Source organism: Poecilia reticulata, linkage group LG14 (genome assembly GCF_000633615.1).
Source record: "Poecilia reticulata strain Guanapo linkage group LG14, Guppy_female_1.0+MT, whole genome shotgun sequence".
NCBI lineage: Eukaryota > Metazoa > Chordata > Actinopteri > Cyprinodontiformes > Poeciliidae > Poecilia > Poecilia reticulata.
Genome location: NC_024344.1, coordinates 14,928,643 through 14,955,458, shown reverse-complemented (window position 1 = coordinate 14,955,458; position 26,816 = coordinate 14,928,643). Strand labels below are relative to the sequence as shown.

The window sequence follows — 26,816 nt, the reverse complement described above, 5'->3', positions numbered from 1 at the left end:
GTTATTTATTATATATATATATATATCTTGTTAAGTAGCATACAATAAGTAGTATTTCAAAAGAGCTAATCTTTCATAAATTATATTGTTGCTTGTTTTTAATTTGGTTATTAATTATTGCTGCTAACGAACTGCCACAAATTAGTTTTATGATAAATGTCTGTTTTATATTTACAGCAAATTTATGTTGAATTTTCTACCAAATTCAGCAAATGCACAATTATTGTTTAGCATAAGATAAGTAGTATTTCAAAAGAGCGTAAGAAACATTATGTCTTTTGAACAATAACAATATTTGCTGCTGTTAGCTGTTGCTAAGAGACGAGCAGGATTCTGGTAACCAAGTGCCACAAAGTAAACATCTGATTTTTACTTTTGCAAAATTACCCAACTGTAAATTTCTTGTGTCTAAGCAAATAATCAGTTTTGTTTAATAAAAAAAAACTCTTGTTTGTAAATTACGTATTAATTTGGTCTTAAGAGACGAGCGTTTTTTCTGCTTAACGAACTGCCACGAAGTATAAATCAAATTTTTACTTTTGTGTTGATGTCTGTTTTATATTTACCGCCAATGACGGAGAAGAACAACAAGCATTTTCTCTATTCTACCGTATTCATCAAATGCACAATTCTTAAGTAGCACAAGAATAAGTAGTTTTTCAAAAGAGCAGACCAAATCTTGTTTTTTGAACAATAACAATATTTGTTGTTGTTAGCTGTTGCTAAGAGATCAGCAGGATTCTGGTAACCAAGTGCCACGAAGTAAACATCTGATTTTTACTTTTGCAAAATTACCCAACTGTAAATTTCTTGTGTCTAAGCAAATAAACAGTATTTCAAAACAGTTTTGTTTAATAAAAAAAACTCTTGCTTGTAAATTACTTATTAATTTGGTCTTAAGAGACGAGTGTTTTTTTCTGCTAACGAACTGCCACGAAATATATATCAAATTTTTACTTTTGTGTTGAATGTCTGTTTTATATTTAAGACAAATGACAAAAAAAACAAGCATTTTCTCTATTCTACCAAATTCACCAAATGCACAATTCTTGATAAGTTAGTAGTAGTATTTCAAAAGAGCAGAAGAAATCTTATGTTTTTTGAACAATAACAATATTTGTTGTTAGCAGTTGCTAATCCACTGCCAGAAAATGAGCGCAATTTCTGGTAGTGGATTAGCAGTAGCCTTTTTCCTAAAGTAAGCTTTTTAGATTTTGTTTTGTTTTGTTTTGTTTTTTTTGCTATGTTTATCACACGGAATGGAGAAAGTCAATGTAAGACAACATGCTAGTGATTCCCCACATGCCACTGGCAGCATTTAGGTTAACATTAGCATTTTGACAAATTTTAGGTTATACACTAATTTTAACATACTGAATGGAGTAAGTCCATGTTACTCAAATGCTTGTGACTATCCACGTGCTATTGATTACATTGTAGCTTACTTTGGCGTTGATGCTAATTTTTAGCATCAGAACCCTGGGTTCCAACCGATGGGCACATTTTTGTCAATGTCTCGTCTGAACAAGACCTCCAATAATTTATGCAAATAGCAAACTTCAATTAATAAACGGGATGTTCTATATTCTATTCAGTTTTAGGGTTCAGTATTTTACAGAAGCTCATTTTGACAAGTCGACAGAAGTATGTGTTGATAAAAAAAACCCCACAAGCTTCCTTTTAATGAACCGCTCATTTTAACTACAGCGCCTGAAGACCAGAAGTCATTCTGTGGGCTGAGCAGATGGATTTTAGTGGGTGTGGTGTGTGTTGGTGTTGCTAATTCGTGCATGCATACTTGTTTGTGTGCATACTGTGTGATGAGTTATTTAAGTGGTGCTGTGTAGATTGAATTATACCACACCAGTTCAGGGATTCAGTTAACCCCATCTGTTTAGCAGGAAAATGCACTTCTGAGAATCCATTTCAGTCTGACTGCAAACCTGATTTGTGTCACATATATATTCATGGTGATGCAGGGGCAAATTTATAGTAACCCTATTACTCAGTTTGTGGTCACAGATCGAGTGTAGTCATTATAAGATCCACTAATGCATTAATCTTAACCCATCAATTCTTGTGTGCATACTTGTTTGGGAATGCAAACAAGTATGCACCTAAAATTCCAAAAAGATGCTTTGAAGCTTGTGGCTGCAGCGTGGCAAAATGCAAAATATTTCATAGCGTATGAATGTTTTTTTAATGCAGTATGTCTTGCATGTTAGAATTCTTCCTTATAGCGTATAATGCTTAGATCATACTTTTGTTTTATTAAATAGCATGCATTCAGAATCAAGTTGTAAATGAGCAAAAACAAAACTCGTCTTTTGAACAAATTGTTTTGTCTGTGGAAGATACAAAAAATTTTTTACATAATAACAAACTAGATCAACTTTGGAGAAATCTTGAGCAAAATGCACATTGAACAGAGAATAACCGAGCACTTTGTGATTCAGTTGAGCGTCTCATTATGGCTAATTTGCACACTCATTAGCACAGGGACAATATCACCTGTTGTTTCTTTATTTGCCGTCTACCTGCAAATGACTCCAATTTCCCCAAGCTGCCATGAATATTCCAGCCAGAGCAGATTCAAAATCGCTGTTCTTCACTTCGTCAGCGCAAGCAGATGGTTTGAAATGATGCATCATTAATTTGGCTTTTTGGGGAAGCCAGTCGCTGCGTCATTAGACCATTGTGAGCTGTTATAAGGGGAAAAGAGGGAATAACATGCAAAAACGTTGGTTGTTGAAAACTTGTGATAAGGTACTGATTAGTGCCAGAGGTGGAAAGGCAGCATACAAAACACCAAACACATCTGCATGATTAAGAGGCTATTTCACCACACACGCACACACACGCACGCACACGAGGCAACAACTTACGCCATTGTGTTTGGCAATCATAGCTCAGACACTTTACCGAGCACCATGTGTTCGAGTGCATCTCCCCGACAGGCTAATGAAGTGCTGTTTCTGGCGTTTCTGTGGAGCATAGGGTAATGCTTTCAACAAGTAGATGTTAGCGCCGTACATCTGAGACACTGATGTAACTGGAGGGAAAATGAGAGCATCGAATGCGTAAATAATGTGAGTGTGTGTGTGTGTCTTCTAGCTCGGGGTGTGTTAAAAATGTTGAAATGTTTGTGCATTTCTGCAGATATGTTTGTTGTGTTGAAGTAATTGAGTGTGCATTGCACCCGAAATGGAAAGATATGGAATGATTTTTTCACACAAAATCACACAAAAGCGTGAGAATGACGAAAATAAATGATTAATATATTTTTTATTTTCGCTGTTTTCTTTTTTCATTAAGCCAAGCCACGACTAAAATGTTACTAAAATTGAATCAGTTCTCATTCAATATAGAAGCTAGAGTGTTTCAAATATCTTAATTAAAACATCACCATCTCATCAGGCTCTAATTTTTTTGATTCAGGTGTGTTGAACCAGGTGAACTTAGAAACCGTGCCGGACTTTTGACACGTTACTCTAGATCAGGGGTGCCCAAGTCCAATTCCCTAGACTCTAGGGAATTGAACTTGGACTCTTGGGCCTAGAGCTACTGTCCACCAGACTTTTTATTCATCCCTCCTCTAACATTCCCGAGTCACGGCTGAATTCCCCCATCAGCATTCAGTCCTTCAGCTTAATGCTGATGACAAGTCATTCACATGTGTTGATGAAGGAATGTAAGAGTTACAGGACGGCAGCTCTCGAGATCTGGACTTGCTGGCACTCTAATATAGATCGGATGCAGCCTGGGAACAACTCATTCCACAAGCTTTTCTAGGGGATTCAGTTTTGTGGACTGGGATGCCAATAGAAGAAGGTTAATGTGGCGTCTGATGAAGCATTTCTACAGCAATTTTTACCCAAAAAAAAAAGCCCTAGTACTTCACAGCATGACATAACCTCCCCTTTGCCTCACTGTGGTTATGACTGCTCTCTCACATATTTATTCTGTTTCAAACTGCATCCTCCTGCGTTGTTTGCTGTTGAAAACTCAATCTTAATCTCAATTTAACAAAATACACAAGTTAAAATACCAATAAGACAATTACATTTGGTCGGACTGAAAAATGCTTTTCCAGCCAGTGTGCTCTTAAGCAACCAGTTGCCGTGTAGATAGTGTCAAATAGTTGCTATGGAGATCTGATGACCCCAAGATGCTCTTTTCTTCAGCGGGCTTTGCAGATATTTTTTACCTTCCCTACCATCCTGTTTACTCTGCATAGTAACAAGATAAATCCAGGCCCTTGAACAGCTTAGAGGACAAAAAGCCGTGAGCCTTCGTCTAATGCCATATTTGCCCCAGCGAAACAGAAAGTTGTGGATTGCTAATTAGATTACTTGGTAGCATAAAGTCTAAATTAGAAGCAATGCTTTAGCTCAATTTATTTTAAATAGTTTATTAAGAGTATTAATAATATCTTTTTCCACTGGTGAGTTTGTAAAAAAAAAACAAACAAGCATTTCCTTATGTAGGATTTTTTTTCTGCTCTCAATAAATGTACTCAGTCTAAAAGTTTTTCTTAATTTTCCCCTTTGCAAGTGTGCTTTAAATGAAGAATTTGTGCAAAGACTTTTTTACATCTTTAAATTACCCCATGTCTATATATAGTTCTAATCAGTGTTGATGTCTGTGACCTTGGACATTTCTGCATTGACTGGATTCGTTATATTTATGGACAAATCATATACACACGCACGCACGCACACACACAAGCACACACGCGCATATATATATATATATATATATATATATATATATATATATATATATATATATATATGTGTGTGTGTGTGTGTGTGCGTGTGTGTGTGTGTGTGTGTGTGTGTGTGTGAGATTTATATTTCACCAGCAGTTTGATATAAATCCCACACTTAGTTTGTGTCTGCTGAGCAAACTTACCTTTTATGTTAATTTTAAATGTCTTCTTTTTCTCTACATATACTGTAGTCTACATTTGGATTGTTTGATTGTGTTTCTTATCATTGTGTCTTTGATTTCTTCTTCATCTCGTCTTCCTCCTACTTTATTTGAACTTCCAATCTCTATGTATTTTTGTTTGTGTTTCCATCTTTGCCGTCTGATATTCAGATCGTACTTTGCATTTGAGACCGTAAGGTGCGTAACAAACCAAAACACAGACCGCTCACGTCATCTTGCCTTGCCATAATCAAACGAGTTCAGCCAAACATAGAAGCTTTCATCCTGGAGAACTGAATGTCTGAGTTGACTGCCTTGCAGGTAATTTACTGTGGTTTCCATCTTGGATGTAGTGTGAGTGTATTCACATTGATTTATACGTTCATGGGGCTGTGCAGCACAAGTGGAGAAGTTATTTCTTACATACTGAATCACTTGTTACATCACAGGACTGAAAATCCATACAGCCTAACGCTCACAAACCTCCAGACCCTTTCAACTAAAAGACCACAGAGCCTGAATGTGTGTGAGTGTGTTTGTTTCTTTTGTGCTTCACAGCGGTATTTGATGCCCAGTCTTTCCACATCCTACTTCTCTGTTGTCTTTATTGGCATGCACTCTTTTTTCCGCGTCTAGTAAATAATGAATAGGTAGCGGAAACAAGGACATGTTTCTTCTTCTGGATCTCACACATTTTTTAGGCCTTTGCTCTCACTATATATTCAGACTGAAGAGGTGGATTTACACCATGAAGAGAAACACAGTTTTGCTTTTACCTATGTGGTCTCTGTGCCTATAAGATTTTTATTTTTTTTTTTCAGGTTTCCTAATCTATACAAATCTATCATGATTCTGCTCGGGTGTGTTCACACAGGTTTAGATGTCCTTCCCATCTTTGAAAGTGACCCTAAGCATCCTAACATCCCTTTATATCCCCATTCTCTTGCTCTCCGTGTGTGTGTGCGTCGGGGGTTATTTGAAAGGGTGGATAAAATGGGATTAACAGGGATTGAAATGAAAGTGCTGAGTTTGAGCTAGTTCTTTTTCTGTAGTGCATCAAACTGGGGGTATGCTTGAACATTTATGTGCAACAGAAGCTTTATAATTTTAGTTCTTTATCCTTCTTTTTAGAAGAAATCCTGCAAAATGTGTTGAATGTTTAAACAAGAACTCCGATTGCTTGTTGGGTCCAGGCACATTTAAAGAAATAGCTTTATGTAATTATTGTACCCTTTTCCTCTATTGGTTGTTCTAATCTCCATTTAAGCCAGTGTACTCTGAAATTTGTCCGCGTGTGAGAGCTGATCAACCTTTGAGTGACCTCCTGCTTATAAATGGAGTTACGTTACCTCTTGACTGTACAGAAGAATACGAGTATATATTGGATTAGATTGTTGTAAATGAATTTGTGTGAGACATGTGACTTCTTTGCTTCAAAGTTTGTGGCATTTAATTAATGTTGTAAAACTGTCTAAATTGACTTCAAATCTGAGTCCCACGCCAGGGCTTTTAGAAATGTGGGGCGTGCCAGAATAAACCTGAAAAAGTAACTGCGGACATTTAACCAACTTCACAAAGCTTCTTCACCAGAGACAAAATGGGTCAATTTTAATACCTAAAGCTATGGTGAGTAAGAAGACTGAGTCTGGGCCAAACAAAATGTAAAGGAAGAAGGAAGCACAATGATTATTATTTAAAGTTGGGGTTTTAATAGGTTGGATCTGAAGATGCTGCACTGCCAGTGTTGTCTGCAAGCAGTAGTTGATACTTTTAGCACCTAATGTCAGGATGTCAGGATAATTATTAGCCAACTTCTTTCCTTCAGGCAAAATGGTCCAAATTTTAGATTTAACTCACTCTAAAAGTAATAAATTTAGCAAGTAGAAATGTTTTTGGTTATCCGAACTGCTTTCAAACAGGAAACGTTTATTCTGATTGGATGTCAGACAGTTGGTAAAATGACATAACACCCGTCTTTATTCACACTTGATCCTTCTAATAAACTTCATTGTTTCCTTACTGTGTTAATAGAGCTTAATGAGGATGTCTGCAGTTCTATACAGCTGACCCTTTCATTCTCATGTAGAGCTAGATTAGTTTCAACTACAGAATAAGGTATCTTAGTAAAAATGCACTGTTACCTGTTACCTCTGTTTGACTGATAAAGTGTTTTTCTCCTCTTAACTAGAACTTCCAAGCCTTGCCAAGGCAGCCGCTTCAAATCAGCCAGAAGCAGTACATTCAAGGTAAGGCACTGCCATTCCTATTCACACACACACACACACACACGCACACCCACGCACACGCACACACACACACACGCACACACACACGCACACGCACACACACACAGAGGAACATCCCGAGCACACATTTCAGAGGATGAGGGTGTGATAAATGTTGAGGCGTGTGGCTGTGTGTGGGCAAGGCAGTGATCTCCTGAGGTGTGCAGAAACTGACGAGCAGGGAGCCAGAAAAGAAGGTTTATGAGGATAATAAAAGTCTACAGCCGCAGTCTACAGGGTCCTCTGCTAAAAACTCTCAACGGCGTCCCACACATCTCTGTCTCCCTCCAGTGTGGCCTTCGATTTACTCATTGGAAGTTCATTGGAACCACTCAGCTGCACACAGTAATTGTCTAAAATTGCAGGCTTAGGTAATATGATGACTCAGCACCAAATCTAACAAAAAAGAAGCCCAGAATATCCGTGAGGCTAGGATGATCACTCTTAGCCTCTAATCATTTTCTCATTATCTTATCTTTTGTTTGTTAATAGGTTAATTTACCATATCTAATATATGTAATTATCTCGAAGGGACATAGTCTATCTATTGTATGTCTAACATTCAGAAGTAATGGCTAATACAGAATAAGCTACATTTATGGTATCTAGAAAACTGCAGATATTCTTAAGGGATAGAAATGTTGAGCCTGTTCATGACAGGCTCTACTGTGGGGAGCTGTACTGCAGAGCAAGTGGGAGGGTATCAGCAGTGCATACACAAGCATTATTGACAGTGCTAAGACCCTCCCACCTGACTCTGATCGGTTGTTTCTGCAGATGGCAGTAAGACCAAAGGAAGAAGGTAAAGGAGTTTGATTCATTTTCCACAAATTATCTGTATGATGTTGGGACATAGTGACAGTTTTAACAAATATGTGAAAAAACAAACAAACATTTTTATAAAAGTTATGTATTTCAGGCTTAAAGTAAGGGAGATGTGATCTGAGTCAGGAAATAGCTACTCACCCAGCTGCTAAATGTGCTTGATAAGGGCCACTGTGCATTTTTTAACCAATACTAACAAAATATAATTCACTCTTAGAGAACTGTAGGAACCAGTTCAGTTGAGATTCTGCTATGGCAATTAACTTTTCTTTAAAACTCTGCATATATTATTATGGGGCCTGACTTATTTGACACGTTTTACATCAAACATATATTTTAAATGACTTACAGTATGATGATGTAGCTGAAATTTTCAGTCTATCAATGGCCAGTCTGAATCTGCTTGACAGATGAGCTGCTTCTAATTAAGCACCGTGTTAATTAGTTTCTATAAACTCCTGTTATGCGGAGGATGTCGTATGAATAAAACCTCTCCCCATTGGTTGACAGCGCAAATGAAAAACAAGAGAACAGAAATCGGCTGGTGCGTTGAACAACAGAATATGTCCGTCCATCTGCTGATTTGACTTGCAGATGGACGGACACTGACATGTTGCTGCTCTAAGCCCGACCTCAGCATCTCTCTGACTCTGACTCTCAGGGCTCGCTGTCATCAGTCCTCCACTGCTTTCATCCCTTCTTCTTTCTCTATCAGTTATCTATTAGAAGGAGAGGTTTAGACAGCGATCACAACAGTTTCGTACAGTTCCAGTTGTACATGTTTACAGCTGTGTGTGTGTGTGTGTGTGTGTGTGCGTGCGTGCGTGCGTGCGTGTGTGTGTGTGCGTGCGTGCGTGCGTGTGTGTGTGTGCGCGTGCGTGCGTGTGTGTGTGTGCGCGCGTGTGTGTGTGGGGGGGGCCATGTTTTTGATGTCAGCAGCTCTCTAGTGGTGTATGCGGTTGCAACAGCACATACAGTTTGCTTAATTATGGTTCGAGATTAGACCAAGTTAACCACTTTAAACAGTGTCTTTAACGGTAAAATATCTTCCGTCTTTGTTGGACTGACTAACAATAACTGCTGTAAATGCAGATGCTGTTATGTTCCTTATAAAGCTAACCTTGCAAGTAGTTATTCGAAGTTAGTGTTAGACTCTATATGTTTCATGTAGCGTTGAGTTTGCTGGTGTGACTCTCATTAGCCGACGATTGTTTGATCTTCACAGGAAAGGAGGAGGAGGTTGTGACGATTCATCCTCGAGACATGTTCATTCCCCGGGAGGGCTGGACTTTTCTTGCTGCTGGTAGGATAATATTTTGTTGTGTAACATATTTCAGTGCCATTTTTATCTTGCAGTACTTGCTGTGTATTTACTACAGAGCAGTAAGCCTGAAAGAATATTTTGAAATATGATCTATTCTTGATTAAATATTCAATCAACACACAAAGGTGTTCCATAAATAAATTGTAAAGCAACACCCATTATCCACCTGCTAAAACAATAGGACTGAGGTATCACATTCTCTGTGCACTGCAATGAAAAGAGTCAAATTTCACTGTTTGATAAAAGAAAGGAAATTAAGTGAGCTGGAAGATGGAAGGTAGGAAGATGAGTGATGTGTACTTAGTGTGCCAAGTGGCTATGACTCTTAATTGTCTGTGGACCAGTAGATAAATTGCATAATTAGTTGTTCTGGTTTGAGAGTTAATGGCTGAATATTTTGACTGTAAGGTTAATCTGAGTTCTGACACTTTGAGAGAAGTTCTTGTGAACTTATTCCGGTGAAATACATCCGGTGTTTGCCGTTCAGATTTACGGTCACCCTAAAAGTCCCCCTGTCCTGACGTGGCCTCTGTTTGGAAAAGGTCATTTGAGTCTTTGTCGCTTGCCTGTGTTGCACCAGCCAAGGGAGCACGCCGGGACACTGTCAGCCTGAAAAAGGTTTGTCTGCTGCTGGGTGTCTGCTGGGCCTGACAGAGTCGCACTCTTACATAACCAGACAGATAAAACAGGGTTAGCTGCAGGATAGGAGAGAGGATGCCACATATGCGCACACTGAGTTTGGACAGAGTTGCATTGTCATTCCAGCAGGCATAGTCATGTCCTCAAAAGCACAAACACACTGACCGCTTGGGTTTAGAGGAGATAAGCCTGTCATAGGAATTAGGTTTTTCCCTCAAAGAAATGCTGCCTTCATGTTCAGTCCAAACTGTTGTGCAGAACCGTTCGTTTGCCTGTTTTAGACTTTAACGCTACAGATATTAAGGCGTTTGCGGTCTTTACAAATCCAGACATCCAAAACCTCATTCAGCATGATAAAGTTTGTGTTTCTAACGACAAAGCAAAACTTTAAAAACATTCTCCCTGTGCTGCTGCAGGCTGTGTGTTCGTGTTTGTTTATTTTTTAATTGTCTGAACTCAGATATTTTCTGTTCCCTGCTGGTGTGTGGGAGATTTTGAGAGAGAGAAAAAAAACCAGAGCGTAGCCAAAGTGAGAACAAAGGCATTGCGTGTCCCCTGTGGATTCCTCCTGAATCACGTGGCCAGCTTTGGTTTGGGTCCCTGGAAGAGATGAACACATGCAACCGTTCTGAGGAGCCTAATGCAGGGGACCATAGTTAGAGGACAACCAACAGGAACATGGTTCAGCCATCTGCTAAACCTAGACTCCGACCTTCTTCTGTAAAATAAAACATTCTGCTTTATAAAAGAGTTCAAGTGAACCTCACTTAATTCTCATCAACATGTTTGTTCTCATCTTAAACAAGTGGCAGGAACGTTTGGATGGGAAAAAAAAGCATTATAAGTTAATCTATCTAAGTTGAGTCCACGCAACGTGAATAAAATAAAAAGTGAACTATTTGAAAGTGGTGAGGATTTTGGGTGGTAAAAGTATAGCATTTTAACATTACTCCATTTCTGCTCAAGCAAACCAAAACGTTTTGAACCATGTCAAATAATGAGACCATGTATCTTTAATGTATGTAGTAAATATATTACAGCTGATATAGGCAGAAAAAAAGAAGAAATTTAGCTGAGAATAAAATTTTGGATGAGTTTAAGAATATTGTTTCCCGTGGAAAAGTCTTGACCACATAGCTTATTCACACGTAACTTTTAATATCAAGATATCTTTGCTATATAACTTATGTACAACTAAATGCATTTCTTTTTATGCATTTAGTTGTACATAAGTACAACTAAATGCATAGTTGTACTTACATAAAATTTTCTTTTTATTTACATAAAAAGAAATGCATTTAGTTGTACATAAGTTATATAGCAAATGACCAGATTATGACCAGATTACGATGAATGTAATCTGGTCATTGTGAGTCTTAAAATGTGGTCTGTGGTCCAGAATATAGAAGCAGTGTGTGAAAAACTAAACTCAGTAAAATGTCGATTTGCTTTTAGAAGCAGTAACTTGATTTCAGTGCCCTCTGTATACGGCCTTATCAGTCCCTCTGTGTTTGTTTAAAACTGACTGAATGCTGTCGTCTTTAAGAAATGTTGCTGTTCTGTATTTACCTTTTAGACTTTGACGTCTGAGGGATGGATTTAGAGACGTTACCTTGCATCCATATGCATGGGTTTCTTTATTTTGTCTGCTGATCAATTCATTCCTCCTGAAAGCCTTTGTACGTCCACCACAGCCCACAAGAGGCATTTTATACAGTCAATAAGCACGTTGAGCTCTTAAGCTTTTATCTATGAGCTCTGAGCTTTGGTGTGCTGCAGTGCATCACCAAAGGTTGTTCAAGGGAATATGAATGATGATGTTAAGAGACATGAGTAATGGTTGTTCAAATGTTGTTTTAATATTGGTACATAAATCATATTTTGAGTCAAGATAAATGTAAAAAAAGTTCAGATTTCTGCACTTTCCGATGAATTTTAACGAAGGTGACAAACCTTAAAATGAGATTCAACTGTATCTTAAACCTCTTTACTTGCTGCTGTTTGGTGTTTTGTTTTTTTTTAGCTTGATTCCAATAAAAAAAGCATTTAGTTACGTATTAGTTCAATATATTAGCTTTGATGTTAATCTGGTCCAGATTTAATGATCTGCCTTTAGAGGCGTTTGCAGGAAGCCAGAGTTATTTTTATCTAGATCGATATTCAGACAGTCTCAGATATATTCAGGCTTTCAACAAGATCACATATTCATATGTGCTGTGTGTGTCATTTCAGCCCGCATCATACTGGACATGAATCGTTTTTCTTTCTTTATAGCTGCCTCTTTTCCTCACATCCCGGTCAGCAATATGTCTCTGAACTGCCAGGCTGGCTCAGGGGAAGTGCTCTGGAGCTCATCAAATATTAATAAGACGGTATCTTTAGAAACTTGCTCGCTTATGTCAGCACAGCCAGAGCCACTTGTATCTTTTTCCTTATCTTTCACCTCATCGTCATCTCTCAGAGCATCTTATTTCTCTCCTTCCACCCAAATCTTACAAGATCTTTGACAGTTATTTACCTGACAGATATTTTTACTGTTTGGTATTTAGAGATGTTCTTCATCAGTATGGTTATTTAAAAGAAAGGAAATATGTGAAAGACTAGGAATTCTTCCCAAAAAATTTGAAAAATGTTCAGAAAACGTGAAAAAATTTTAATCGAGACATTTTTAAGTGATTACAAGAAAGTTTGGCTCCTTACTAGCAAAGCACAAAGAGAATGAGTGACGACTTTAGGTAGTAACCGTAAGATTTGTGTTTGTGACAGACTTCTGCCAGGTGGAGCTCCGCTTGCTGGCTCACTTCTCCTCGGACCCGGAGCTGCTCCGCGTTTTTACCGACCCGCAGGCCGACGTCTTCACCATGCTGGCCTCTCAGTGGTGCAACCCCTCACACACACACACACACACTCGCACAACCCTGATCCCCCTGCCAAGGTGACCGTTGCCGCGCCGCAGGGAGTCTCCGATAGTCTCCTTCTCTCAGACTCACCATCTCCTTCGCTTCAAACGCCTTGTTGTCATGACGACCACGCCAACTGTCTCCATTTCTATGCCCAGGGGGCCTCTGGGATTGTCACCCTGGTGATTGCATTGTTTTGCTTTTGATGTATTTTAATGACTGGTGTGTTTCCTCCTCCTCTCCAACGCCGTGTGTGTGTGTGTGTGTGTGTGCGTGCGTGCGTGCGTGCGTGCGTGCGTGCGTGCGTGCGTGCGTGCGTGCGTGCGTGCGTGCGTGCGTGCGTGCGTGCGTGCATGTGTGCGCGTGTGTGTGCGATGTTTACTCGCTGGGTTTGTAGTTTTGATCCTGCCTATCAGTAGCTTGTTAAACTAATACTCCTGTCTCAGACGTCTCTGCAGCGTTGACCGACCAGTTAAGCAGATTACCACGTTAACAGCCCTATTCAGGGTTTACACTCTTTTCATCTTTAAGCGTGTTAACTGGTGTCACTTGAGCTCTGCTGGGATTACTCAGTCTGAGCTTCTTCAAAGTTTCCTCTCGTATAGAGTTCACTTCATCTGCTTTTCAAAACATAGCCTTATGCTATGTTTTGCTGAGTTAGCTTTTGTTAACTCAGCAAAACATAGTCTCACGTCTCAACACAGACGTGCAGTAAATGTTCACATAAAACACCTTTTGTACATGTTGTCTCCTAGAAGATGTTTAAAAGTTGTTGTTTTGGAACATTTTTTGCTGAAATAACCGCTGACGACCTATTTTCAGATTTCTGACGTTGCACTATAAAGTTTAAGTTTGTAAAAGAAAGATCCTCCACCGTTCTTAATAGTGGACATGAGTTGCTTTTCCATGTATACTTTGTTTTAGCTGCTTGAACTTAGTCTCATAAAGCAGACATTTTCTAGTTAAAGCCCTGGTAGCCTTTGTCAAACTCCAGATATTGACGTTTGTTTTCGTATGGCATAAAAAATTGCTTTTTTATGCCATTTCCAAAGAAATAGTTTACACGTCAATGACATCTAATGGTGATCCCATGATGCCATTCTTTGCATCGTTTCTCTAATTGAGACTTTTAGACTTCTTTCAGTGGCAGCAAAATCTACGTTTGCAACAGCTCCAGTTGTTTTTGACTATCCGATTGTTGCTTTGACTACACATACAAACAGGTTTGGATAATTAACTATTTTCTTGCAGCCTTTTCTTACTTTATGAAAATCAGATCTGCCTTATTTGAATGTTGTTTTCTCACGTCTTTCCTATTTTGTTGCATCCTCTTTTGTACTGCAGGAGAACAGGTCAAAGGTAGACAAAATAATACATCCCTGGAATTTGGATCACCTTAAAAATGTGTAATTTACACTCATTTTAGAGGATATATTAAGTGTGTCATTAAGTCTGTTACCAGGGATTTTCTAAACAAGTCATTTAATAATTGCTTCTGCAATGAAAATGTTTAGTTTTTAGATAAAACATCTCTACCAGGGGCACTAACAAAGAATAATCTCCCCAAATTACTGTGCAACACCAGTCACTTGTGGATCATTTCCCAGCAGGGGGCAATAAAAATCTAGTACAAGCGCTTCTTTGCTCAGATGCACACAGGGGGGCAAATATTCATCTTTAAAATGTCGGTACTCCCAGTCAGTCACTGTGTAACAGGCGAGTAAACAGAGGAACATATATGGGTGATGAGAAATGCGGCCTGAGAGGCATTTTTTGATTTGATTATGCTTTTGAAAACCCTGGAGCGTTGAGGGTCTTCAGACACACCAATAATTTTGTGAGTTTGTGCGTGTGTGTGTGTGTGTGTGCGCGCGCGTGTGTGTGTGTGTGTGTGTGTGTGGGTGTGCGCGTGTGTGTGCGTGTGTGTGTGTGTGTGTGTGTGTGTGTGGCTGTCTGTCTGTCAACACTGAACAGTGACGGCAGTTTCTCATGAGCCCCTCCAGAAATGCCACTTTGCAGACGTGTCATTGCATCCTGTCTGATCCGCAGTACTACGGCTCTCTCCGAGTCACATCGCATAACTGTCACTGCATGTCCATCTCCGCCACTCCTCTCCTCTGCTCCTCTGCTTCTCTGCTTTTAGTAGTCCTTTATGTCCGTTTTAGCTCCGCGGCTTTTGTAGCGATGTGTATGCATGCTGCTGTCCACATGTAACTTTATCCACACAGCAAAGTCCTGCTCTTGATGTTTTTCCCTCTTTTTTTGCTTTCAACAATCATTCATTATCCACAAAATGTTACGTTTTTTTTTTCAAATATACCATCATATTTTAAATACAGAATCTTTATAGTGCGATGTCAGAAAACTGAAAATTGGCTTATTTTTTTCTTTCTTTTTTTTTTTTTGACAAAAATACACTCAAAAATAACTTCATTGTCAAATAAACTAGACCTTAATTCTTGAAGACATGCTGTTTGTTCTGATCAACCTGAAATTGAACTGTTTGGCCATAATGATGATTGTTACAGTTGGTAGAAAAAGAGGGACGCTCGCAAACTTGAGAACACCATCACCTGTTATGTAGTATGATGGTGGCAGCATCATGTTGTGGGGCTGTTGTGGTGCATGAACTTCATAAAATAGATGACATCACGAGGAAAGAACATTATGTGGAAATACTGAAGCAACATTTAAAGATGTCAGCCAGGAAGTCAAAATTTTAGAGACAATAATTATACGCATTTGGTCAACAGATTAAACGTTTCAGAGTGGTCATCTTGTGTTGGCAAGGCAGCCTATAAATCTGACTCAGTTCTATCAGGAGGAATGGGCCAAAATTACACCAAATTATTGTGAGAAGTTTGTTAAAGGACGCCTAAAATGTTTGACCAAAGTCAAACAGTAAGGAAACCTCTGGAATTGGGGAAATAAATGATCAATAATCTAATTTAGACAATCCTTAGTGACAGGTTTAGTCTAAATGAAAGAAAAACCATCGGAAAACAGGGTTACATTTTTTTTTACACTATATTTAAAAATGTTCAAAACTGACTTTAGATCAAACTCTTATTTGTTATACAAAAATGTAAAGGTGTTTTTCTCTGTCACCCAGGAAGGTGGTAGGTGTTGATGAGGTGACTCCTGAAGACAGGGAGCATGCCAAACGCATCGTATATTCTGTGGTTTATGGAGCAGGTGAGCACAGACCGCCATTCAAATAAGAGGAAAAAGAAAAGATGCACCCTGCTATTCAGCTGAATGTTTGGTCCAAAATCAATAAAAAACTGTCTGAATAACAGTAAGAAATAGACAGAGAACATGTAAATATTCAAATAAAGAAATGGGAAATGTTTGGAAGATACCATAGAGAGTACAATTTGATCCAACAGTTGTATTTTAGCAACAACAAGGTGATTCTTAATGAGCTTTTTGCTGAAAACTTGGCAGACAGTTTATGACCAAATAAAAAATCATACATCTCTTAGGTTACGACCGTCTCTTACTGTTCATAGACTCCAGCTTTTTTTTCAGCTTTTACTTATCCATTGTCCTCATCCTGTACACTTGACAGTATGAAAAGTGCTGTGAAAATAAAGTTTGGTTGAAGGATTTTTTTTAAGACCACATGTACATTATGTGATGAGGAATAAAACGTAACATAACATTTATGAAAACAATCAAAGTGCAAAAAAAATCTTTCACAGACTAATGAGCCAGACAACTTTAAGAGATTACCAGAAATACACTCTTTAAAGCAAAGTAAAAAGATATTGATGCTAATTTTAAATGGGTGCGTTTTCTTGAACATATCCTGGTGTGGACGAACAGGAAAAAATCTGCATCAAGTTTCACCACTGACTTATTGCCAGTGAGTGTAACCATCTCTGTTATATTACTGTTTTAATAAGTTCTGGTGTTGATCAGTTTCTGAAACAGCAAGGTACAGATTTGTCTTTTTGAGTCAGTAAATATTTTATATATTAAAGTTTTAGAGGCACATGTCAAAACAGCTTGTAGCCTATTAAAAAAACTGCCATGCTGTTTAATTTTGGTTTTTGTTTTGAAAGAATTGAGTTTGTTCCAAATGTGTTGCACTAAAATGACAGCTGGGTGTAAAAAGTAAAAGTTTTCTTGGACTTGAAGCATACAACTAACTTAGCAATTGTAACATTAACAAAAATAAATAAATAAATACATTTATTAGTACATTAATTAAAAAAAAGTGTGTTATTGGCACAATAATAAATCTAATAATAAAGCACAATAATAAATCTAATAATAAATAACACCCAATGAATAATCAAATAAAAAATTGCAAGGCAGCACTTGTCACATTTCAACTTCTTATAGTCTGACCAGTTTGAAAAACATAAATCTTAAATTGTAAATAAATAAGATGAACATATTGAAAAAATAAATATGCATAAATTATTATATTTTGTTGAAAAATAGTGCAACAAATCGCAACAGCAAAATATATTGATCATAATTTAGGTGAGTGGGCAACAGTACAGAGACACAAAAAGGAGGAGGACTCAAGGAGATCCTGATCAGCGTAGACAGACCGCTCTTTATGGAAGGATGCGTTGCTATGGTTACTAAATACCAAGGAAAGCGCTCTCCATGAGACAATCAGGCCAGGGAGGAGGGGCACAGCAGCAGCAGCAGCAGCGCTATGGACTCATGCACAGACATATGTACACAAATGGGTCAGAAAATAGTGGAGCAATGCAAAAATGCAATGAACAAAGTGGCAGTCAAAGGTAAACTCTCTGCTTATTAAACAGAACAGATACATATTAAGGTTTTATTGTATTAAATTTGACTGAGCTTGCATGTTTTTCCTTTTTTTTGTTTGCCTCTTGAATGAGCACATCTGAAAGGCAGTAGTAGTTTTCCCATTTCAAATCTACAGTTAAACAGGGACATAGGCGTCAGACACAGGGGCAGGGAAATTGAAAGAAAGGAGGAAAGAAGACATGAAGCGGCGCTAGAGGTGTGAAAGCAAGCAGCACAAAGGGCATCGGTAATTAAGGTCAAAGTTCACCCCAGTGCTGACCTCATTCAGCAGGAATGTGGGGCCCTGCACACACATAAGAGCAAGCAAAACACAACAGGCTCAAGTAAAGACCTCACTTTTGTATTCAACCTCATCAAGCACCTTTTTAAATGTAACAAAGTTGCACAACAGTGGATAATATCTCAATATGAATAAAGAAATCAATACATTTAGAATACGTTCTTATCCACTTAAGCCAATCATAATAATAATGAAATCATTAAAGGTTTTTATTTATTCTCAACACAATACACGTATCACAATGCATTATTCCAGCCACACTCTTAAAGCTGCTCTTGTGAAAAAGACAGTAAAAACTTTAATGGGACCTCAGTGCTTTCTATATGCAGTGACTGATCAAACGCGACAAAATAGACACCAAAATGAAACGGGCAAAAGAAATAAGTTCAGTCTTTTTGGTTTTTAATCTGAATTCACTACTAGTAATTTGAGTGTGTGAGAAAATGGCGTAGTATATTTCAAAGCTATGTGTCTATTAACAGTGAATACATCAAATAGTGTGTTTTACTATAGCCGGCTCTAATCCCACATCATGTTGCTTTGTGTAGGCCGTGAACGTCTGTCAGGGATTTTGGGGGTGAACGTTGAGCAGGCTAGTCGTTTCCAGGACAGTTTCCTCCAGACCTACCGAGAAGTCCAGGCGTTCATCCAGAGAACCATCCAGCAGAGCCACAAGCAAGGTCTGACTGTTTTACCGTCAGGGTTATTAAATATGTGCTCTGAAAACAAACTGACGCTGAAACTAATGTGTAATACGCAGTAGAGCTGCAAAATTAAATACGCTCTTTATCAGCAAGAGACACCACTTTATCAAAAATCAACAGCTTGTTTATCTTAACACCTTCGCTTAAAAGAGGAAAGACATCGGACATATATACACATATATATTTATATATTATATGTAATCTGCTATTTTGTTTTGAGCTGGTGACGCCTGCAGAAATCCAGTTAAAACTGGACCGCAGAGACACTAAGAGCTGTGCAAAGACAAATGGGACCAAACGTATTTCACAGTAGGATAGCAACAGCTGCTGTAAGATATTTCTGCTACAGATGGTTCTTCAAGTCTCTGAATCCTGCTGGATTTTTCCCATGACTGTAGTGACAGTGACAGCAGCTGTCTTCGTCCAATAGCTTTATACATGTTGATTAAACACACTGACAGTCGGGGTGCTCTCTGAATTTCTTACATGCACATCTCCGTGGAATGTGTTTGGCTAAAGAGTTAGGAGGATGTGCTTGCATTGGCAGGAATGAGACAAACTGCCTCGGGTCAATACTTGAAGGGTGCTTCAAGAAGGAGGAGTCGGACGGGGAGGGTTTGATGGTTCAGACGGGACACTTTATTTATATATTCTGACTGAACTGCCAGCGCAGCACACCTCTGACTTGCACATGCTCACACAAAATAGTGTGAAGTCTGCACTTTAAACCCTCACTGAGCTCAGCCAAGACTGGACATGAAGCACAGTGATGTCACAATGCACCAACTGGATCAACTTAATTCATTTCTAACGGCTTCCGTTAAAATTTCAGTCTGTGGCCAAGCAGCTCAAGTTTATTATTCATACTCCAGGTGGATTATTTTGTCCTGAAAAAATGTAAAGTTTAAAAATATAAAGATGCATTTATGTAATTCTGTTTTAATGGAACACTATTGTTAATGACTTCTGAAAAGTATTGAAAAAAAACCGACTAGTTTTGTGGCTAACATCAAAGCTTTAGATACTTTTCATATCATCTTTTTTCATTTTATACATTTCTTTTTTATTTTTTCCAACACTGCTTTGCTGTCACATGCAGACCGGTGCTGCATCGCCCAGCATAGCCCGTCAGCAGCGACACACCCCGATTCCTCGCGCTACATGTCCTCTTTCTCCGGAGGCAGCTCCTTAATCGATGTGCTGTAATAAAATGTTGCACGCAGAATGGAGAGATTTGCGCCTTCTCAGGTGAAGAACGATGATTCACCAAACCTTCAGCTTCAGAAACTCTGCTGGGTTTATCTTCACTACTTCTATTTTATCTTCACTGGCCACTGATTTTCAAATTCTACTTCCTGTCTCGGCCTGATCCCATCCCGAAAATTAAGATAAAACAGTCCTCTGCTTGGCGGAAGAATTAAAGTCTTGACAGCAAATTGTGTGGCTGTCTTGCTGTCTGGACTTGCAGGTTAATTTTTGCTCTCGCGTTTCGGCCACTGCACCACGTTTATAGTTGGCACCTGATAGGGCAATATTTTGTCTAGGAGGATGGATGATGGCAGGGTAAGCGGAGATGAGGGGGAGCGGTGCAGGCTCAGCTGCTATCACATTTGTTGAAAATATATTTTAAAGGGCGGTGTGAAGGTGAGCCCGGTCTCACAATGCAGCTGTAACAGCTGACAGAAAAGGTAGGAAAGCAAACCAGTGACAAAAAATATCAAAAAGGTTTTGCTGATTTTAATTCAGGTGCATTTTTTGTGCTATTGTGTTGTCATGTTTTAAATTTTGTTTGACTTTTTTTTTTTTGTCTTGATGTTAGCGAGTTAAAGCCACCGCTGTGAATAAGATCACTGTTGCTCTTTATATCATGCAAATTTCATCAAAGCTCTTTGGATAAATGCTACAGCATCACCTCTAGGAATGCCAAAGATCATTTTCAAAGGGAGGATTTTCTCTTTCCAGTTTCTTTAAAGTCCCAAAGACTTCAGCTTGCGTCTTCAAACTCTTTGTGGTAAACACGTAAAAACAGACTGGAGGCATGTGAAGGCTGTGAAACGACCAAATCTCTCCTTTTTCATGCTTTTTAGCAGCCCTAAAAGATTTTAGCAGCTTCATGATCATGACAAACAGATCAATTGTGGAGACAGTTAAATTAAAAAAAACTAAAACTTGTTCAGTTTAAAGATACAGCCCAACGATTTATTTTATATAGTAATTATTAATAGGTGGTGCTAAAATGTTGACACCAATTTCATCATATGGCTGAAGAGGACTTTGAAGAAATTAGAAAAAGAAAAGCTGAAATCATTTCTCATTTATGTAACTAAATAGTAATAAAATATTTACTGTAATAGACTGTATTCTTCTTTTAACATTATCTCAAACTTTAAAAAGACAGCAGGGTGCATGAATAGATAGGTAATTAGATATTAATACTCCCGTTCAAACCATCCAAAGAACCTTATGGGGAAAGAAAGAAGAAAAGACGTGTTTTGTTTTTTTGTTACATTTCTGTACAAGCAAAAACATCTGGAGCAGAAAACACATTCCAGCAGGACTTGGGTCACACCTGTCTGCCGACAGAAACACTTCCTGTGATGTTCTTTTACTAACACTCACTAGACATCACAGTCACTGGGCCCCATAACAACGATCACATTCCTTGGGAAAGGTCACCAGAGGTCAACAGAGCAGCAGACTTGTGGTTTTTTGCTCCCTGTTTTGCACCATATTTCTTACTGGATAGTGGATGTTTGTGAGGATGATTGTGTTCATAGGTCATTCAGGTTTCATGTCCTGGGTGGCTTAGCTGACACTAAGGGCTACTGGAGGGTTTTAGGTGGAAAGCCTCATCCATTGTCCAGAATGTTCTAGTCACCCATGTGTACCAGCATGTGTTGGTTTTGCAAACCTGTATGTAATAATGTGTCTGTCCATCTGTTATGCATAACAACTTTTTTGCCTGTATGGAAAATCCCATCCTGACTGTGACACATGGTGGCAGCATTATGTTATGGGCCTAATTGTGCCTGCAACTGTGCTCATATTGCTTTTTTAAATGTTTAAATCATGCATATTTGTATTTTTTTTAAAAATAATAAAATAAAAAAATTAAAAATCTGTGGACATTAACACTTTTTCAAGGCAATAAATGTTTTATTGTGGAGCTCTAAAATATTAAGGAAGTACAAGCAAACATTAAAGAATTTTGTTAGAAACTTTTTGTGAACTGTTGCTTTTAGATTTATGGGTAGTTTTCTAATAAAACTGATTGTCTTCCTTAAGAATAATCTACATCACTCGCCACTCAGAGGAACACCACGTTTAATCTGTGTATTACTGTTAAAATAGCGAGTGTTTTGATTTGGTTTTGTGTTTTTTTTTTTAGGTTATGTGGTGTCGTTAATGGGACGCCGGCGTCTCCTTCCCAACGTCAGCTCCCCGGACTGGGGGCTCCGCATGCAGGCTGAGAGGCAGGCCGTCAACTTTGTGGTTCAGGGTAGGACCTGTGAAACGTTCACCACCGTTCAGAACCGGCTCCACTCTGATCTAGCTGTTGGCAGCAGGTTTCACATTCAGTCTGAAAAGTCTGGAAAAGTCTACAAGTGTTGAAAGAAAGTTGAAATGCATTTGTGCGATTAACCGAAAAATGATTGAATGTTTTCTGCTTTATTTTGAGAATAGACAGGTGTATTTGTGTTTTTTATCTAAATCCAGGCTCTGCTGCTGATCTCTGTAAGATGGCTATGATCACCATCTTTAACCTGGTCTCCTCCTCCAGCTCGCTCTCTGCCAGGTACCAAAAGTAAAAATGAAACTCTGTATTAATTCTCTTTTATTTGTAAAAAAATAAAAGGACTCAACAGTAACATAGGATCTTAGCTTCGTGTGCCTCCAGGTGGTCTTGTTGTCTCACTGGAGAAGTGGCTGAGTCTTTCACACCAGAACACAGAAACAACACACTCAGGCTCCCCAGCCAACTAAATTAGTTGAGACTGACTGCTGCTGCCAAGCAGTCAGCTAGAGTAAACACACTTGAAGCATTCGCCAAATTTATCAGTCTGATCATGTGTTAGCATAGCAATGTGTAAAGTAAACATGGCTGCACTGACGCATTCACTCTGGTTTATTTGCTCTGCTGTCATCAGTAGCTGTTCATTAGCAAATAGTATTTTATGTGCTTCTGATTGTTTTATGTTACTGCAGGCTTTTAGCTCAGCTTCATGATGAGCTTCTTTATGAAGTGGAAGACTCTCAGGTGGAGCAGTTTGCAGGTATACCAGTTTCACCTAAACAAACACATTAATTAAAAAAATATCCTACTGAAAAACAAATATAAACTTTATTATAGGCCCTCTCTTTTTGTTATGTGTGTGTTAGACATGATTGAATTGAATTTTACTTTATTTATCCCTCTCCAAAATGTATTGCTGCAATATTGTAAAAAAATATCACAATATATTGACCACGTGTAAAACATTGAGACTAAATGCTTGTCATCATAATATTAGGAGGCTGATTCAATCTATTCAAAGCCAGATGGAGATATGCTGAAGTCTGTGGCTGCAGTTACATCTGAGGGGGAAAAACCATTTAAACACATATTATATTTCTTCTAAACTTGCTGAATCATCTCTTTTACTTCCTGTGGTTTTCACATTCAACATGTTACTCAATAAATAAAAAAGACAAGTTGAAACTTTGGAAAATATATAACTGACTTTGTGTCTGTCTTTATGATTGGATTTAGTTAAATTTTTATTTCTGTACGTGAACTGAATCTGTTTGTAGATTTCCTTGATATGTTTGTTGTGAAGCTACACAGAATATAGCTTTAGATGTCTATTCAGAAAAGAACTACGCCAGGAGTTAGTGCGCATGTATTGATGATTTTGGTGATGGCATTTGTTACTGTTTTTCTCAATTGTTGACTGTGTAGTCTTTTATGACGCTGTATTTTTCCGTTTTTATGATGTAAGGCACTTTGAACTTCCTTGTTGCTGAAATGTGCTTTACAAATAAACTAGATTGATTGATTAATAGATTTTATTTCAATTCAGTCTCATACTATGTTTATTGTTTAGTTTCCTTTTTTATTTTTATTTCCATAGATTTATTTAACACATTTTCAATAAAGACTTGAAGAACAAACAGTCTAATCATAAACACAAACCCAAAGTCAGTGGCGCAAAAAGTGGGTATGCAGCGCATGCAACGCATAGGGGCGCTGCACCAGAGGGGGCGTCAAAACCCCGTCTGGAGGGGGCGGCGCGCAGATGATGTCTTTGCATTATACTTCAGCGTGCCTTACGCTCCTTCACCTCGCGCACATAACGGGGTAAATGTAGGGAGTTTTACCTTTCACGTGTCTTCGTCCTGTGTGTGTGGGTGGGGGGGAGGGGGGGTAGAGCGAGCGTATGTTTTCTACGCTTCTTCACCCTGATCCTGACTTACCTTCCTTGGGGGGTGGGGGTGCGGGGGGCGCCAATTTATGTTTTCGCATCCACCTGAATAATATGTAGTTGCGACCCTGCCCAAAGTGAATGAAAAGGTGTCGACTGAAGCAGTGCTTAGTTCACCTTCCCTTTATCCGTGATATTTTTAGACAGGTTCTTTCGTCCAGGTATTTAGAGACATTAATACAGTCTGAACTTGTATTGTTATCTGTTCTTCTTGACTTGCTTCTGCATGTATTATTTTGTGCAGCTCTGGTGAGAAGCACCATGGAGTCCCTTCAGCACGTCCACCATCTAGGAGTCCATCTGAAGGTGAGGAAAGTGAAAAGACTCTGTTAACATTCTGACTTCATTTTGATGAAGTAAAAATGTTACTTTTTGTTGTCGCCTTGAGAACAAACCCATTCATTAGAAACACATGTTTCCTTTAGCTGTTTCAGAAAAAGTGGATCTATCTTGTGGCTAAATGAATTTAATGAAAAAGTTTCCATACCTCCTTGAACTTTCTCAGATTTTGTGACATTACTCAAACTTCTGTTAGGAATATGTGTTACAGGCTAACACGTAGCGCTGACTGATTCTGTGGTGAATGGAAACTTTTTCTACAAATAGAAAATATTTTTTTTAGAAAAACACTCAGTTGGTATAAATACTTTGCGTTGAGTGGGTGAGTATTTGTGACGTGACGCCATCATTTCCCCTCTGCGTGTTTCCCAGGTACCCCTGAAGGTGGCGGTCTCCGTTGGCAAGTCGTGGGGATCCATGTCAGAGCTTCACACTCCGCCTTCTGTCTCCTGAATCTTCCTCTGCACCTCCGACACCAAGATAAATGATCTAATCTCCTCCTTTCTCATGGCCCGAGCTTTTTCCATTGACCCTTCTGCTGGCTACATACTCATCTTTTGACCCTTACTTGGTCTCTTATGCTGTTCATCTCTCTCAGCTTCCAGTTTCTGCCTCCTCCTTCACTCATCCAGCATCCACGTTGCTATGGAAACCAGGCAGCTGCAGCTCGTGGTTCTTGCCTCCACTCTTTCTGTTTCTGGGGGCAACCGCTGACTGGATTGGACCAGTTCTGCTCTCTCTCTATCTGTGTGTGTTTCTCTCTCTCTCTCTCTCTCTCTCTCTCTTGTCCACCTCCTCCTGTTCTCCCACTCATTTTCACTCACACACACAAACTCGTTAGGACTAAAAATGTTTCCTCTCCCTCGTTACCAAGGTGAAGTTTCATGTTTTAAAGAGGGCTCGATGTTCATTGGTTCCTAAAATTGGTTGTTGGTTGAGCTTCTAGATAAAACCAAACATTCTTTAGTCTCTATTGTTAATATATTTTTGATGCTGAGACTTTTGGATCTATTTAAACACGCCAGATTTCCACCCCAAGTTAATTTTTTAAGCTAATTTAAAAACCATCTTTCATTATTCCCATATTTGATGCTCTGATAAAAGAAGTGTATTCCATAATGGATTATTCACGAGAGAAATTTGAGCCCAGGGAGCGAATAGACTCCATGAAATCTTGGTTTCATTCAGTTTCCAGTAAACTTTACCTTTCGTTGCATGCGCTAACGTGATTTAAAGCAGCTGATCTAATTTTTGCTCATCTTTGAGCATCCATTTATTTTCTCTCTCTCTGGCTCTGCTTTTATCTGCTCACTTGGCTCAAACCCACTCACCCTTTTTGTATTGTATTGCCTTTCTCTCTTTCACTCTCACACATTCCACAAATGCTCACACGTTCAGCTGCTCTCTGGCACACTGACCGAATTTCTTCTTGTCTGACAGCCACAGCAAGACTCCCTTTTTATATCTCCCTATTTCCCTACCGGCCCCTCAATTAGCCTTGGAAATAAATTGGCAGAGCCCAACATATTCACGCAATTTAAGCCAATTGTAGACGTTTTTAGTCATTTTTAATTGTCCGTTCGTCTTCTAATGTAAAAAATGCGCTCTGAATTTACTGACATAAGAAAAACTTTAATCACAAGTCCTTCATAGCAAGAGCGGAGGATAGTGTTATGGAAATCTGGCCCTCTATTCTTTCATTGTTCGGTGGGTTAAGTGTGCAAGCCCCCCAGCCTGCCTCTATTGAAAGGGAGGCGTGAGACTGGTATGTGCATATAGGCACTTGTGGAAACGGGGGTTTTTATTCAGTAAAATAAATACTGATAAAGCTGTTTTCAATGGGAATTAAAGGTTCTTGGAGTTCATTGCAGACACTGTTATCCAGTTTTTTATTCTCTTTAATACAGGAAAAGGGTAACGGCTACAGTTTGTAGATGTTACTCCACACTAATCTCAAGTCTTTCAGCACTAAAGGGTTTCCCCCCCACCCCCAAGATTGAATTATAAAGCAACATTTACTAAAACCGACTTACTATCAACTCTGACCGGCTTTACTGTTCCTAAAATAAAAGCATCTCAAAGCATAATGCTGCCCCCTCTATGTGTCACTGCAGGGATGGCATGTGCACCAGACATAATCATTTGTTTGTTTTGTCTTTGGGATAACTGCAACAAGTTTGCGGTTGTAACATTGCAAAACATGGACAAGAAGTATGAATATATCTGCAAGGTACTGCGTGCCTTGTATTTTTATTTGTATAAGGTTCCTAAATAGTCTTCAAAGTCTAAAAATGTTGCTTTTATAATTTCTGCAAGTTTCAGATAA

General features: G+C 38.8%; 1 protein-coding gene across 1 annotated transcript in view; it reads left to right on the top strand.

Moving 5' to 3' along the window:
* poln (polymerase (DNA directed) nu) overlaps positions 1-26,362 on the top strand; it is a 55,462-nt gene extending 29,100 nt beyond the window's left edge. Inside the window, exons 19-28 of the mRNA XM_008427978.1 lie at positions 7,121-7,178; positions 9,268-9,345; positions 12,772-12,883; positions 16,018-16,100; positions 18,534-18,665; positions 22,078-22,188; positions 22,407-22,485; positions 22,896-22,963; positions 24,396-24,457; positions 24,863-26,362. Of these exons, the coding sequence (XP_008426200.1) occupies positions 7,121-7,178; positions 9,268-9,345; positions 12,772-12,883; positions 16,018-16,100; positions 18,534-18,665; positions 22,078-22,188; positions 22,407-22,485; positions 22,896-22,963; positions 24,396-24,457; positions 24,863-24,943 (864 nt within the window). The 3' untranslated portion in view covers positions 24,944-26,362. The remainder of the gene's footprint in view (positions 1-7,120; positions 7,179-9,267; positions 9,346-12,771; positions 12,884-16,017; positions 16,101-18,533; positions 18,666-22,077; positions 22,189-22,406; positions 22,486-22,895; positions 22,964-24,395; positions 24,458-24,862) is intronic.
* Positions 26,363-26,816: the final 454 nt, after the last annotated feature.